This window comes from Silurus meridionalis, chromosome 17 (assembly GCF_014805685.1).
Source record: "Silurus meridionalis isolate SWU-2019-XX chromosome 17, ASM1480568v1, whole genome shotgun sequence".
NCBI classification, from domain to species: domain Eukaryota; kingdom Metazoa; phylum Chordata; class Actinopteri; order Siluriformes; family Siluridae; genus Silurus; species Silurus meridionalis.
The window spans coordinates 16,430,422-16,446,469 of NC_060900.1; the positions used below are offsets into that span (position 1 = coordinate 16,430,422).

General features: G+C 35.2%; 1 protein-coding gene across 1 annotated transcript; it reads left to right on the forward strand.

The window, feature by feature from the left end:
• Nucleotides 1-1,607: 1,607 nt before the first annotated feature.
• Nucleotides 1,608-15,237, forward strand: ccdc22 (coiled-coil domain containing 22). The gene is made up of 16 exons (XM_046872113.1): nt 1,608-2,005; nt 2,440-2,617; nt 3,983-4,115; nt 5,715-5,821; nt 6,017-6,101; nt 6,560-6,729; nt 8,402-8,614; nt 10,626-10,817; nt 11,077-11,196; nt 11,978-12,094; nt 12,655-12,756; nt 12,862-12,969; nt 13,066-13,161; nt 13,245-13,304; nt 13,467-13,541; nt 14,174-15,237. Exons 1-16 carry the CDS (start codon nt 1,956-1,958, stop codon nt 14,285-14,287), a joined length of 1,920 nt encoding a protein of 639 aa, XP_046728069.1. The 5' UTR covers nt 1,608-1,955; the 3' UTR covers nt 14,288-15,237.
• The last annotated feature ends 811 nt before the right edge of the window (nt 15,238-16,048 follow it).

The window sequence follows — 16,048 nt, forward strand, 5'->3', positions numbered from 1 at the left end:
TTTCATTCAAATAAAATGAATTATACTAAACAACTTTAGTAATTGCTATTTAATTAGGGAATGTTTGCTCATATTAATCAATTAGTACTTGTTTTAGTTTATTAGTTAGTCTCTTTAGTGTAAATTAGTCTAAGTGATTCAGCATTTATCATGATCTTTTCATTTTACATAAAAATATTCAGTTTTTTACTTATAGTTTTGTTACAGGCCAAATAAAGCACAAAACAACGTTGTTTTTTTGCCAGAATTATTCATTTGTGTCACAGATTATATAACACAATACTGCAAATAAATTCTGCATTAAAATTAAACATTGAAATTTAAATAGATTCAAATCTTATAATCACAAATTCTGTTTGCATTTGTTTATTTGTCTTAATTCTTCGTTTGCAACAGTCTGCCGCTCTACAACACTTCCAATGATGAAGATAATCTCGGAATTTATTCTTACTTACGAGATAAATTGATGGAACTGCTACAAGATACATTTTTCCTTGTGTGTAAGCATACTTGGTAATAAAGCTATTTCTGATTCTGATACAAGATGTAATGATGAAAATCTGAGGTCATTCCGAATATTCATCGTCACGTACACATGTGCTTTAAACCTTTAGCAAATATTTTTTTTGGGTTTGACTCAAGTAACTGAGATGTAAATATATATTTTTGGCATCTTGTTCGAGTATTTCCCATGTTCAGTATTCATGTTGGATTTAATCCTGGTGTGACTCATAATGTCAGTTTTGCATGGCAGTCAGCCATGGCGTAGCTTCGGCCAGAATATTGATCGTTTCTTTTGGTTTCAGATGTGTGACATGCTAAGTTAATATACTGTAATATGCCTAATATAAATGCCAAATGTACATTTTCTTCTGTTTCATTTAATGATGGCACATTTGGTAAGAGAACACAGAACATATATAATGCTTTAATTGAAAAAAAGATTATATATGATATGATATAATCTTGATTATGTATAATCTTTAAACCTTTAAACCTTTTGAATCTTATCTAATCTAATCTAATCTAATCTAATCTTTGCTTGATATATTAACAGGAAAAGAATTCTCCGCATATATATATATATATATATATATATATATATATATATATATATATATATATATATATACCTTATATATATTTTAGAAGGACAAACTTATTTATAATAATGCAGGTTTTAATAGTAAGCAGTAATGTGAAGTAATATAAAATACATTACAGGTTATTTATGTAAAGTTTTAAAATAAAAAGTAGCTAATGCACAACTCTCTTTAGAAAACACACAAGCCCATAAATAATATGCACTAATTTGGAAAGCAGGTATTGTCGCATATGCATGTTATATTAATTTTCACTGTACATTTACTCAGTGTAATATGTCGCTTATTTCTTTCTTCCTAACTGTTCATATGCTGATTATCTGTAATTATTCACGATTCTGTCAATTTAAAGAGAAAAAAAGTCACAGAGCATGTGCTTTAACGTCATCTGTGTCATGAGATTTGAACAGCTAGGCCTTATGGGAAAGTGTGTTTTAATGCCACGGTTGTCTAAACAAAGGCCAACTTTTTGCTGTTGCAACAAAACTACATTTCCCATAATGCATGTCGGCGGGCACTCCTTGCATATGACTTCCTCTTCACTTTTAGCAAAAGAAAAAAAAATTACTGTGCACGCAAAGAATTAATTTTCCCGTGTCATTTTCATCGGGAGGATTGTACAGGGCATTAGTCATCCCACGAATGAATATTGTACTATCTAATTATGAAAACGCAAAATGCTTTCCTGTAGTTAGCATCCGTGCTAATACCGGACAGAGAGGCGATGCTAATGACGGTTTGCGCTGAGCGGCTACACAGAGCCTTTTTATAGTCATTTGGTTAAACGAGGTTGGGGCTCGTGTGCTGTTAGAAGATTTTGCAGCTTTATTCTGAAAAAAAAAAAAATCCGTAATGGAAGAAGTCGACAGGATTTTAATTCATTCTCTAAGACAGGCTGGCACGTAAGTTTGGAAGATGTGAACTGTGATTTCCAGTCTGATCACTGATCTGCAGCAAATTAGGTTCAGTTACTCGTGATCCATTAAAGCTTTAGAAAAAAATGAGTTCTCTGTACATGTTCAGTGTGCAGTTAGGAAGTGCTGTTTGTAACTCTTTTACGTTTGCATCTCAGTACATTTGATTACTTATCCTGTAAGTTAGATCGTATTGCTACATATTTCTCTATACAAGAAGAAAGCATTTTTCTCCTTCTTTGGTGAAAATTCCTTGAAATGATTGGCTAATCAAAGTAAACGACAGTTTGGTTTCTTTGTCAGTATGTGCATGTTTGTGCGACGCTTCCTTTCTTGCATCATTCAACTTTACAGCCATTGTCTCTTTCGAAATGCTTTAATGTTCACTGTTAAACCCTGTACCTCTCTTTTCCGTCCTGCAGTGATATACAGGAAGATGTGCAAAGTGTCAAGCAATTCACCAGTGAGCTGATAGTGCAGGCGGTGGTGAGGTGTGTGCGTGTGATTGACCCGGCTTTGGGCAGTGGACTCTCTCCCATGCTGCCCCCTGGCATGTCTGCCCGCTTCAGGGTGGGCATGAGCCTGGCCCAAGCCTGCCAGGTGAGAGATTAAAAACGAAATTAAAGTTAGGGCCAAGTGATGTGGGGAATAATATAAAATTGCTGTTGCTATGATATTTTTGTGGGAATGGGGATATAATTTTTTCCTTAACAGACACTATGTTTTTGCTTTAAAGGTTTATGCATACTTGACGTCACACCCATATCTGGATCTTCCAAACCGTTCCACAAAGTATAAAATTTGTTAAAATGCCTTTGTACGCTGCATTGTTACAACTTCCCTTCGCTGGAAATAAGAGGCCCAAACATGTTCCCTTGTACACAAACTGAGGCCCATACAGACATGTTTTAAGTGCAAGAACTTGAGTGTCTTGCATTCAACCTCACTAAACACCAAGAAACACACACTGCCCCCAGACCTCCTTGCCCAACATCCTTTACCTAAACTCAACAATACTCTTGCTGCTTAATGAACACATGATTAAGAGCACATCTTTCCCTAAGAGTGGCAGTTGTGATAACAGTAAAAGGCTAAATCTTGAATTTGATGCTCAACCAGCAAATATAATTCTGATGGTTTATTCGTCCATATACCTTTGATCATACAATGTATTTTTTTTGTAGATCACTACTCTGATGTCTGGGCTAGTAAGAGATAATGTTAAACTATGGTTCTCAAATTGTGGTTCTTTAAGCATAGATGGGAGAACCATACATTTGTAATTCCCTTACCTTGCAGAAATCACAATTTGCCAAATATATTATATTTACTTTTGTCTTTTTTTTTAGTTCTTTCTAGCCTTTTGTTTGGTGGTCAGTTGAATAAAAGTAGGAAATACAAACCTCAGAAACTTAAGCAAAAAAATAATAATTACAGGCCTATAAATTATATCAACGTGAAGCTAATGTGTTGTACATGAGGAAACATTTAGTAAATAGCAAAGATATAATTTATTACATGCATTTATATAATATACCTTATGTTTACATGGATGAATTATGACCATAAAATAAGGGTGAGGGTAGATGGTGAATAAGCTTCTGTATTTTGGTAACAGGAGTTATAAATACACCGTGTCTATAGTTTACAATTGTCTGTCTGTATGCTCATGATATGGCTTTTGAAGTTGTCTGGCTCACAGTAAGCGGTAATTGAAGAATAGCTGGTGGAGGATGTTAGACATAATAAAAAGGAAAATGCATTTCTATGCAGAGAATTGCCCACAAAACAGAGCCTTTTTATTTGTAATTCTTGAAAAAGATATATTTTTTTAATTATTATATTTAATAAGGTATTTATAAACTCAGTCTTTTTTTAATATATAATTTTGTTATTTAAATCTCATGGAAAAGTACTAGATTAATAGATGATATGTCTGTTGTCTGCCTGTTTTTGTGTTTGCAGGACTTGGGTTATAAAGGGGAGATTGGCTACCAGACGTTTCTATACAGTAATGAGCCAGAGATCCGCTCTTTACTCATGTTTCTGGTGGAGAAACTGCCTAGAGAGAGTGCTGAGGTTTCAGACCAACCAGCAGGTATACAACAAAATGATTACAGTATTAATGTACAGGAATTCCTGCATACATGGGCATCACAATTATAAATTGTGTTCTGCAATGCCTCGCTTTCAAAAGTGTGACACCCCCACACGTAATATTTTGTGAGGCCTCTGTTAAAGAGGGCAACAAGGCCATGTTTCTGAAACATACACATATATAAGAATATGCATTCATTTTAAATAAATAATTATTCATAAAACTGATGGTCACTGCAAAAAAAAATATATGTATATTGTTGTTTTTTATTTTTTTTATTTGAGGACAATATTTGAATCACTGATGATCAATTTAACAGGTTGGTAAAGAATGAATGTATTTTAAAGGAACATTTCTTTAATTCATTTGGTATTTATTAAAATCCTCTAATGTTAATATTCTACAAGAGCTTCTGAGAACTTGATGTGAATGTGATCTTGATTGTCCTTCAGATTGTATAAATGGATTCAATTTTATATATATGGAATTTTATATATATAGAATAGCCTGTCATTTTTAAATAGCTTATTTATTTCAGTTGCTCACACAAATGTAATAGATTATGCAAAATACAGTTCCATTTAAATGCCATAAATTTGTGAAATTGAGATATTTTTCAGAAGTATTTAAAAACTTTTGGCTTTAATTTGCTCTACATTGGTGTGCAGGAGACCAAAGTGTCCATGGTTAAAGTCTCCATGCTATTATTATGGCAACATTTAAACACAGCTGTACTATAATATCGATATTTTATACTCTGTCTGTAAAATGTATTTTAAACAGAGATATTTTCTTTGCCAAAATATTTCTGAAGCTGCCATCATTTTTTCTGGAGGGGTTCAGATTTTTCTTCTTTTTCCTGATAGAGTGTTAATGATCATACAGTTAGGTGCAAAGGTTTTTCATCATAATTTCTGGGTGTAAAAGAGAAAATAAAACTTATCTATACTCATTACTAATTCTAATAAAGCAAATAATTCCTTGCGAAAACAACAATTTAATAAAAAGCAGTACCAACATATTCTGTTCTCCTGAATCTGAGTAATAAAAGATTTATGTGCCTTATATATATATATATATATATATGTGTACAGTATAAGAATTATATAAATTCTTATATATGACTATAATCTTTAACCACAAAATTAATGTCTTGTTTCTGTATGCTGAAATACTTTGTGCAAACTTTTACACTCAAAATGTGTGTACGTATTTGTCTTTTGGAAAATATCCAAAATCAACTCCCTTCTTCAAAGTAATAAGCTTTGTCTAACTGTGTTTTTGATGCTGTTTTTAGTTCAATAATACTCTATTGTTTGAGTTATGTCAACAGTTCAAAGAGAATTCAATTTGGTTTATTTTTTATGCACTAAACCCAAATAGAACAGTTATGCAAAGCAATTTTGTACAATTTATAGCTATACTTTCAAAGCCACACATCACAGGCACAGTGGTGGGAGTTACCGGATTTCTCCTGCTCATTTAATGCATGCTGCGTCTTGATTTTAGGAATACTTGCCGTTCGTGGAATGAATAAATAGAAACATCCAACTTGTTTCATGCTTCCCTTTGTTTCTTGACACATTGCTTCTCTCTTAGGGAAGTCTGCTCTCCTGCAGAAGGCCATCGCAGCCCAGATTAAAGCTCAGCTAGCGTTGCCCTGGCTTCCTCCATCCTGCAGACTGCCCCTGCAGCGCAAAACCCAGGTACAACAAGGCCACTGAGGGTGCGCTGCTGTGTTTTACATGATAGATATAGCAGTTTAAATGCATTGTGTATATTCAGTCATTTGATTATTTAATTTTTTTACAGGCCTGTCCTTTTAATGAGCATTTTGCCTTAACATTGTTGATGGATTATCTATCCAAGTTGCTCTAGTAATAATGAATATTTGACTTCAGAGTCCTGGTCCATGTCACAGTTTCCATGCCCAGCCACTGAGTCTACCATACTCACTGAAAGTTCCTGCCAAGAAACAGTCTAAAGGTACTGTAAATTCACCTGCATTTTTCCCCCCCTTATATTGTAGTAGATACATTTCAGGGATCATCAACCGGCAGATCACAGGCATTATGAGAAACATGCAAAATATTTTAGCTAACAGAACAGAATACAAATACTAGCTAAACATAAGAAACAATTGGTTATAATAATCTAAATGACTTTAGTTTTATACATGTGAAAGTGGCTCCTGTTGCAGGGATAGTATTAAGCCTTTCCAGAAGAGCAAAGGGTACAATGTAACACACTTTGTGTACATCTATTTGATATAGCCACAAACTAATTAGATTAATAGTTCAGCATAAAAGATTATTGTTGCCACCATTCTGTTTATATAAGTGGTATTCATAAGTTTTGTATAGGACTTATATTTTGTATAAAAGTCCTATACAAAAAAGTAGTTAAATATCTCTGCTCCAATGCATGTATACATTTTTTCACAGAGGTGAAGGACTACTGGAGAGAGTATTTATTGCCTGTGACATCTCAGCCTTCTCAAGCTGCCTCAGTACCTGCTTCTCTGTTGGAGAACCATGTTTCTGAACTTAGCGCAGCACAAGAGTGGGAGAACGAGTGGAACAACCAAGGCCTTCTTTCCAGACTCACTCCTGAGGTGAGTCATTATAGACACAAGCACATCACAGACACTTGCACACCAAGTCAGTGATGTCATGCTGCCCAAGAAACAGTTCACAGTTTCTTATGAATTCTGTAAAGTGGAATATACTTGAGTAATTGGTTTTTATGAATGTGTTGCTCAATAAAGCTAATTGTAATAAAAAGAAATTATAAAATCATTTTGATTATGATTTTTGTCTACCAAATCCAATAAATTTTAAGTATGTTCATTCACAAGTTCATTCCATAGTTCCGCATGCCGTAACCTGTCATCATTGAAAAAATATTGCAGCGAAATTCAGTGTCTGGCAGAAGTTTGGAAACACATTATTTTATAGTTATCGAGAGACACATGCATGTTCTTGCCAAAATGGGCAACCGTAAGGATTTAAATGAGCCTGACAAGGGCCAAATTGTGATGGCAAAACGACTGGGTCAAACCATGTCCATAACTGCAGCTCTTGTAAGGTCTTTCCAGCTTGCATTGGCCAGTATCTATCAAAGTGGTCCAAGGAAGGAACAGTGGCGAACCGACAACAGGGTCATGGGTGGCAAAGGCTCTCTGATGCATGTGAGGAGCAAAGACTGGCCTATGTGGTGTATAGTTATATATATAAATGTACTTACTCTATGTGAATAAACTTTATTTTCATTGAAAAATCCTTCCTTAGAATGAATAACAACTTTACACACACTTTGCATCTAGGTTCTCCAAACATTCAGCTAAAATACCTTTGCCTTTTGTAAAACTTGCCAAAGGTCTTATTCACTAGTTGGATATTTCTTTCTGTCCTTGCAATCCACTTCATCACAGTGCATTTCAGTAGGGTTTTGGTCTGGTGGCCTGGCAGACCATTGCATGATAGATAAGAATCCAGCCAACTGTTTTTGCTCTCGAAATAATGATTTATATATGAGATTTATAGTTCAAACAGTCTTAAACAATCTTAGGAAAGTGTATGATATGGTACATTGATAAAATCACCGCTTTATGTTTAAGATTTGAGGAATGTGAACAGTTTTAAATTTGCAAAAAGGTGTTAAGAAAAATATATTTAATTACATTTTAATCTGTATTTATTTATTATACTTGTGTGGGTATATTCTAAATTTCACTCAGTTATAATTTTGATTAGTTACTTCATATAAATACTTTCACAAACATGTCATGTGCTTAATGTATTTTCTTTTATCCACAGGAGCTCAAAATAACCCTGAACTTTTGCTCACTTCTGGGAATAGTGTTAAATTTGTTCCTGTTCTGCCTCCCTGTTATAGCATAGTGGTAACAAACATATTCAGGAGGTGCACAGTGCTGTTGCCTTCACATTAATGTGACATTCAGCATTCAGGTCTTCTCGGGCCTGTCTGCTAACCCATCTCTCTCTTGAAATTTCACACTTAATGTCGATTTTCAGCCTACAAACAGACCACTTGTCTGTACTGTGGCAGCTATTCCTGTACCTGAAAAAGTCAACAAGTGCTAATCTTAGCTGATATTTATGAGAATGTTGTGCTTCTTCTGAATGGAATTAGTCCATAGAGACTGTGGTAGGAAGGAATAAAAATACTGTCATTTCACAGTGGTTTTCAGAAAGGTTCAACTCATGTAAAGCTGCCAATTATCTGAGATCCTACTTATTTTTCTATTGCTCTTATTTCTACAGGATTATCGCTCAAGGAAAAGAATGCGGATGCAGAAGCGAATAGAGGAGCAGCTAAGGGCAGCTGCCCAGCCTCGGCCCGACTCGCACAATGCCACACGTTCGACCTCTGACCTTTCTGAGTTGTTAAACTCCTTTGCAGGGGCTACTACAGGAGGTGATGTCCTGACCAAAGGCACACGCTTCACCCACTCTGAGAAATTCACCTTTACACAGGTAAATGTCCGCTTGTGCTGTTCTTTAGAGGTTGCACCTGTCGAAAAAATTGTTTCCCATATTAAAGAATAATTAAAGACAATGTCGAGGGTTGAAGCTTAGACAGTAGGAGAATTATTTGGATAACTGAATAAACTTCTTTTTCCAACCTTGTTAAAGAGATAAGCTAATAAATACATGATAAATACAGCTATCTTAATTGTAATTGAAATTATTAACAGAAGAATATTTTACTTAACTCGCGTGCTTTTGGCTTTTCATTGTGTATACAGTCGTCCCTTGATTTATCGCGGTTTGAATCTCGCAGTCCCACTTAATCCCGATTTTCAATTTGGCACATAACTATTTTGTTTTGCCAAAGGTCACGATTTCAGTTCATCAGAAGTGGAATTACAAGAAACCGTAGGTTTCCGCATATTTATGGGATGCAGTATCCTCTAAAGTAAAAAAAATTATGGGGTTAAAGACATACATCACCAGATTTAGCCAATGAAAATAAAGAATGCAGTGTATATTTAACTCAGCCCCTTTTTTGACCTCATAGGACACTTCAACCAATAAACACAGAGAAACTATGCATAGGCTACACTACAGTACTGTAATATAGTACTCACCTATAAATGTGATATTTCTACAAATTGACACAAAATTTATCTCGCTGTGTTTTTGCAAATGTTTTCAGTGTGGGAGGATGATTTATGGCTTAAACCAAAAAAAACCCCGCATTTTTGGAGTGGCTTCCATTTATTGCAGTAATTAGTTTTTCGTTGCCGGTTTTGGCACTTAACTACTGCGATAAACGGGGATGACTGTATTACACATTTTCTGTCATGATATCCAGCTACATTTGTTTGGGGTAAACATTTATTGCAAGCTGTTAGTGTTGTGCAATTGGACAAAAATGTTTTTATTATTTTTTTTTAGAAATCTAAGCAATGCCTTGTTTGATTTGAACACTTTGAACCAATATCATAGTTTGACTTAATTGTTAAGATTTTTAAACACTAGCCAACAGTCACAGCAACTCCAAGCTAAATCTAAAGATCCCTCTATACCCTGTTAAAATGTTTACTTTTTGAAGTTGGAATATAGTCACATTACAGAGTATTTTTTAGATGATTGTAGTAAAACAAAACAGAAAAACCTGTTTTTGGTCATTATTTGTTTCAATCTTGAAATTGTCTTGTTGTGTAGGCAGATAGTATTGCTTATTTTAAATCTTTATTTTTATAAATAAGCAAAAACTATTAGAACAATGGCAAGCTTGAAATTAGTAATGAACTACTAGTCTATTTATTTATTTTTTGCCCTGTAATTTCTTATTGTTGGGAATTAGATTTAGAAATTTCTCAGAATAAGTTTATGTAACACCTAGTGATTTTTTTTTCTAGCTAACTTTTTGGTTAATAGTAGGTTGTGGTTAGCATGTAGACTTTTCAGGGAGCTTTTTTTCTAGTCACTAAATACATCTGTTAATTTGGGTCCATTTTATGAGAGGTTGTATTTTACTCTCCATAGGATTAAATTTTCAGTTGAAATGTGACAAGCTAATACTGCTGAATGCTAGGCAGATTTTAGAGAAGTGTGAGTAAAACATCAGGATCCAAATAAAGTAAATTGCTGATAATAATTCCACATCTTTTGTGGATTGAGTTCAATTCTAACCAAAAATCAGAATCAGCACAATGCCACAATTCAAGGGTTAGATTTTGTGGTTGGCTAGAAAACCACGTTTATTAAAAAAAAAAAAAAAACCTGAATTGTTCATCGGGTATCCAAAGATAAATACAAAAAATATTATATGTAGATTTTTTTTCCCCTGGCCCAAAACAATTAGGCTATTACATTAAAAAAATCTGAGTGTTTATAAGGGGAGTTCTGCAGAATAAGGTACATCATGAGTACTCAGTATGGTATAAAGTAACAGTTTGCAAGTTTCTTTTCATACTATGGTGCCTTTCACCTCCTAGTGGCTACACAAATACAAACATGAAGTGTATTTATTTTGCAGGAACCTGAGAAAGCTGCTCAGCAGATGGCAGCAGCAGCAAGTGCACTTCCCAGCTCCCACCAATCTGAGGAGGACCTAAAGGTCCAGCAGGAGGCAGAAATCTCAGCACTCCAGCAACAACTCCAGCAACTTTCTGTCCAAATGGAGGAGGTGGGCGGGGACATTAGGCAGCTGACAGTGTCCATTCACCAGGTAAAGACTACTACTTTTTTTTTCTAATAACCTCCCTGAGCAGTAATATTCAACTGAGTCTATATGTAGTTTGCATTTGTACAGTTTCTATGCTAGAATTCAGCTGTGGCTTCTCTTCTTTTATTTTTCTTTTTCTTTTATTTTGTTTTTGAAACTATTCACAAGCTTAAAACCTGAATACTGTGGATTTCAGATTACCGAAATGTTTGGCAATAGTTAATGCCTGATAACTTGTGGTAATATAAATTTGTTATGGTAGGTATCAGATGAGCTGAAACAGAGAGAGGTACTTAACTTGGAGCAGGAGAACACTGTCATGGTTAAAAAACAGACCATCAACCTCCTACCAGATGCTGAGAACAACCTGATCAAACTACAGGTATGTGAGCTGTCCTCAAATTACACTTAAACTTATTGATCCCGTGAGGGGAAATTGTGTTACAGCAGCAGCAGGTTACACAAATGGTAGGGGGAGTAAAAAACAAACAAACAAACAAACACTGGTAACACACCAAGGTCTCTCTGCTCAAGAATGCACATGAACAGGCTTGTCTGAAGTTTGCCAATGAACACCTGAATGATTCAGAGAAGGCTTGAGAGAATTTGATGTGGTCAGATGAGACCAAAATTGAGCTCTTTGGCATCAACTCGACTTGCTGTGTTTGGAGAATATGATCCCAAGAACACCACTATCAAGCATGGAGGCGGAAACATTTTGCTTTAGAGCTGTTTCTCTGCTAAGGGTACAGGAAGACTTCACCACATAAACAAGGCCATGGACTGTAAAATCTTGAGAACCTCAGCCAGAACACTGAAGATGGATTGTGGACGTGTCTTCCAGCATGACAATTACCCAAAACACACAGCCAAGGCAACAATCTGCTGGTCTTATAGCCCATTCCAGCCTTGTGCAGGTCTACAATCTTGTCCCTGACGTCCTTAGACAGCTCTTTGGTCTTGCTGGTGGTGGAGAGGTTTGAATGGTAGAGGTTAAATCTGTGACTGGTGTCTTTCATACACATGAGTTGATAGTGGTAGTACTTTCCTAAAGGGACAGGACTAATTTGGGTGTGTGGGAGTCAGAATTCTTGCTAATTTGTTATGGGATCAAATACTTATTTCACTCGATCAAATACAAATTAATTTAATGTGTGTTCCAGAGCCTGGTGGAGGCGAGCTCTAAGCGAGTGGTTCATTTGGCCACACAGTGGGAGAAACACAGAGCACCGCTTATTGATGAACACCGTCGACTCAAGGAACTCTGCAGTAATCGAGAGGTGAGATCACATTATACATAACAACATTCAACATAGAACAACATTATTTGCTTATATTTCCACTTCAATTAATCTTGCCTTCTGTCGGTTGTAACAGAAACGTTTGTGTTGCATACTCAATTTGATGAATATAAATATTAAATGCAGAGCATTTAATAATGGTGCAAAAGCTGGTTCCAATATTTCAGCATGTAGCTATACTACATGAGCGCATATACTGTCACAAATTTTACAAAAGTTATTAGCTTTAGAAGATTTTGTAATAAACATAATTGGAAATCTTTTCTTCCGTTTAAGAATCACTTATCTGTCTGTCTGCTCCCACATTCCTGAGAGCAAAAACGTTTTCACTTTCAATGCAACTTTAACTTTCATACTTCAAGACACACCTGTTGTTCTTTTTGTCAGAATTTTGTCAGACACATCTCTTTTTTAGTAGTAGTAGTTTTTAGTAGGGTTTTGCTCAAATAATTTACTGGGTTTTTAGACACCTGAGCACACACTTTCTATGTGCATACACCAATGACTGTGTGACAATGATCGTTAAAATCTGTTATTAGATGGAGTCGTCCAGAAAGTTATCTGAAATCAAAGAGCTTCATGATAGAATCCGACAGTGTGCTGAGGAGGCCAAAAAGAAGGAGAGCCTATATAAACAACTGGTAAAAGAAAAATGGATTGTATTTTTTTAACGAAAAACTTCTTATTTTGTGAACTTGTCCAGTACGTTGTCTTTAAATGGTGTTTTTTCCACGTTACTGGTGCAGATCACAGAGTACGAGACTTTGCCTAAAGATGTCTGCCGCTCGGCCTACACTATGAGGATCCTGGAAATTGTCGGCAACATTAAGAAACAGAAGGAGGAAATCACAAAGGTCTTTACTGATATTATTTGCACACTGTATAATGCTGTTTTAACTGAATTGAACATTTGAATTGCTGGAGTTTAAACTGGGCTTTGCGCATGGCAGATTTTGTCGGACACTAAAGAGCTGCAGAAAGAGATTAACAGCCTTACAGGAAAGCTCGACAGAACGTTTGCTGTCACAGATGAACTGGTTTTTAAGGTAAGTCTTCAGTAACTGAATAACTAAAACAGTTCAGCTGGAGGGCTGCTTATTTATTGTGTGTTTTTGGTTTTATTTTACAGGATGCTAAGAAAGATGAATCTGTCCGTAAATCTTATAAATACCTGGCTGCCTTACATGAGGTAAAAACAAATGAGGCGCATTGAAAACGTCTCAGGTTCAACTCGGGAATTAACCGTAATAACACACAATAGCTTTATATAAATATGTCAATATTTGTGTGTGTGTGTTTCTCGACTATGATTACTCTAGCAGTGTCTTATGACTTTTTCCGTTTCTCTCAGAACTGCTCCCAGCTTATTCAGACTATAGAGGACACCGGCAGTATCATGAGAGAGATCAGAGATCTGGAGGAACAGGTATGTGAACGTTGTGGGGTTTTGTTTACAACTAATGTGTACCTTTGATTGTCCAGTCACATTTGAATCCTTCTACATTAAGAATTGCAAGATCTGAACATTTTCTGTTTAAGTAAAGCAAATCTGCTTAGTAGTACACTATTCTCTTCACCTGTAATATTTGCCTCAAATGTGTTGATGTCCGGCAAAATAAATTTACTTGCAGATACATTAATAGAATAGGGCTGGATAAGCAGCTAACATGACTGAATATTAACCAAAGTTTTGTTGGCAAAATGGTGACAAACACCTGAGCAGAGGAAACTGTTTTCTACTTGAAGCCTAGAATAAATGCATGTTGCCAACAAAACTTTTAAGCAAGCAGTGTTAACACTTTGGTAATCAGACCAGAAATGGTAAATAAATTTTGGTTTCTTTACTTATGAAATTCTGTGAAAACCTTTTTTTTTTTTTACCATGCACTGATTGATTCTGTTGCCGCATTATTCAATTCATTATTTAATTATTCAACACAGAACAAATACAGATTTTCTTAGCTTTGTGCTCATTTTAGTGTCTTTAATCTCAATAAACATTCATAATATTGTATATGAATTGTGTTACCAGTGCCTTCTTAACCTTTCTTTCTGTAGATTGAGACTGAAAATGGTAAAAAGACTGTTAGCAACCTGGAGAAGATTCTGGAAGACTACAAGGCTATCCGGCAAGAAAACTCTGCCCTAGCTGCTAAGATAAGAGAAGGTTAACTCACACGGGGGAAGTGTTTACTGGGACTATACAGACACTATGACCGGCTAACGGTAAAGCTAGTGTCGCTCCATCTCCAAGCTCATGGGCAATCCGTGATCTCTATTAATTCAAACCCAAAACCTACAACGCCGCTTTTGGCTGGAGATGTGGACACAATACTCTTTTGTATCAAAATGACAGAATTTTAGTTTGTTGTGAAAATGTTGGCACCATTTGAATGTATTCTGATCTTCTGCTTCTCCTCTCATTTGGCCTTGACTACAGGAGGCTTGGTACATGTGCTTTGCCTGTAAGTACACAATGACAACTTCTATTGTGTAGCCAAAAAATGTCCGTCAACTGTGACCCCCGATTTTGTACTAGTCAAACTTGGTAATGTGAGCACTGGAATATTATAGAGGTATAAAAAGATTTTCATTGGGATTCATCTTATGCAATATCTATGCTATGTAAGATTTTGTATAACATCTGTGTAATGTCTTGCCCATGGTTTTGCGCTGCACTATGAATTTGCAAGCAGTTACTCAAAGTCAGTGTGTTTGCTGCTGATCTACAGCAGTCATTCGAGTCATATAGTTGAGTAGTGTATCAATGCTGAGAACAACACTGATTGTTTCCTACATCTCGTATATTGAGATAATTAGGACTAACTGTACTTCCAATCAAGTATTATCTAAAAATGACTTTTGTAGATAAAGCCAATCTCTAAAGTGTTTGATTTTTAAAGCTACCACAAAAAAACAAAACAATGGTTGCCAATGTCTTTTTAATCAGTCTTACTTAGTCGAGTCGAACAAATAAGTTATCCATTTTTTGTTTTCTGCTAAATCTTTTCTGCAAATTGTTTGCAGAGTGATTGACTGCAAAATAGCTGGAGAATAAATAATACAACCCTATTGAATGGTCAAACTAATTGGAAAAAATTAATAAATGTGATTTTTCTTGATTTCTTTTTTCTTTTTTTTTTCTTCATGAAAGAAATGGTTTAAAAAAAAATACAGCTTTTATACTATTGTGAGATTCTTGTCACTCATTTGATTAAAAAGAATTCAAAAAAAGAAGGATTAGTGAAATGTATTTAAAATTTTATGTACTTTTGCATACTAATATAGTACATACATTAATGCATGATACGTGTTTTGTATTTCCTCTCAAATGTTTATTGTATATATCTGTCTGATAAATGGCCTCACACACAAAATGCGAGGTGGAAACAGGGTTTATTGATTCTCTAAACCCTCGTCTAGTTTTGCGGACCTTGTGCGTGAAGGCACATTCATCAGCTGGGCTCCTAATCAATAAAAGGACGAACCAAGGATAAGGACACAGACAGGAAGCATTTGCTTAATTCTTATCAGTTTCTTGAAATGTCGAGATGAGATTAGCGTTTCAAAACAGAAAACTAGAAAATATTGCCTTAGAAAAATTGACGTGTATCCCTTGCAACACTGCAACAATTTTGATGCTGCTTTTTGTGTTCCTTTTTTTCAATGAGAGAATATTTGTCTTGTCCATCCATTTTTTTATGTCCTTTTTTTTTGGCAAAGATTGATGGATAGAAGTGGTTGTAAAAAATATTATTTTAGTAAAATCCCACAGATAATTTGCACACAATGTTTCAGGGTAAATGTAACACATTTCTGTGTCAAGAATGATTCTGAAACAACACAAAAGAGAGATTTTCTCGTGGAATTGATAGTCAGTTCTCAGGATCAACTTACCATAAAAGTGGCAGTTTTGTGTATAGAGTGAGAAAA

Excerpts from the sequence above, each read along its gene's own strand:
- ccdc22 (XM_046872113.1), top strand. The coding sequence starts at position 1,956 with ATGGAAGAAGTCGACAGGATTTTAATTCATTCTCTAAGACAGGCTGGC. Across the intron at positions 2,006-2,439 it reads TCTCTAAGACAGGCTGGCAC|TGATATACAGGAAGATGTGC; the intron begins GTAAGTTTGGAA and ends TCCGTCCTGCAG. Across the intron at positions 6,730-8,401 it reads TTTCCAGACTCACTCCTGAG|GATTATCGCTCAAGGAAAAG; the intron begins GTGAGTCATTAT and ends TTATTTCTACAG.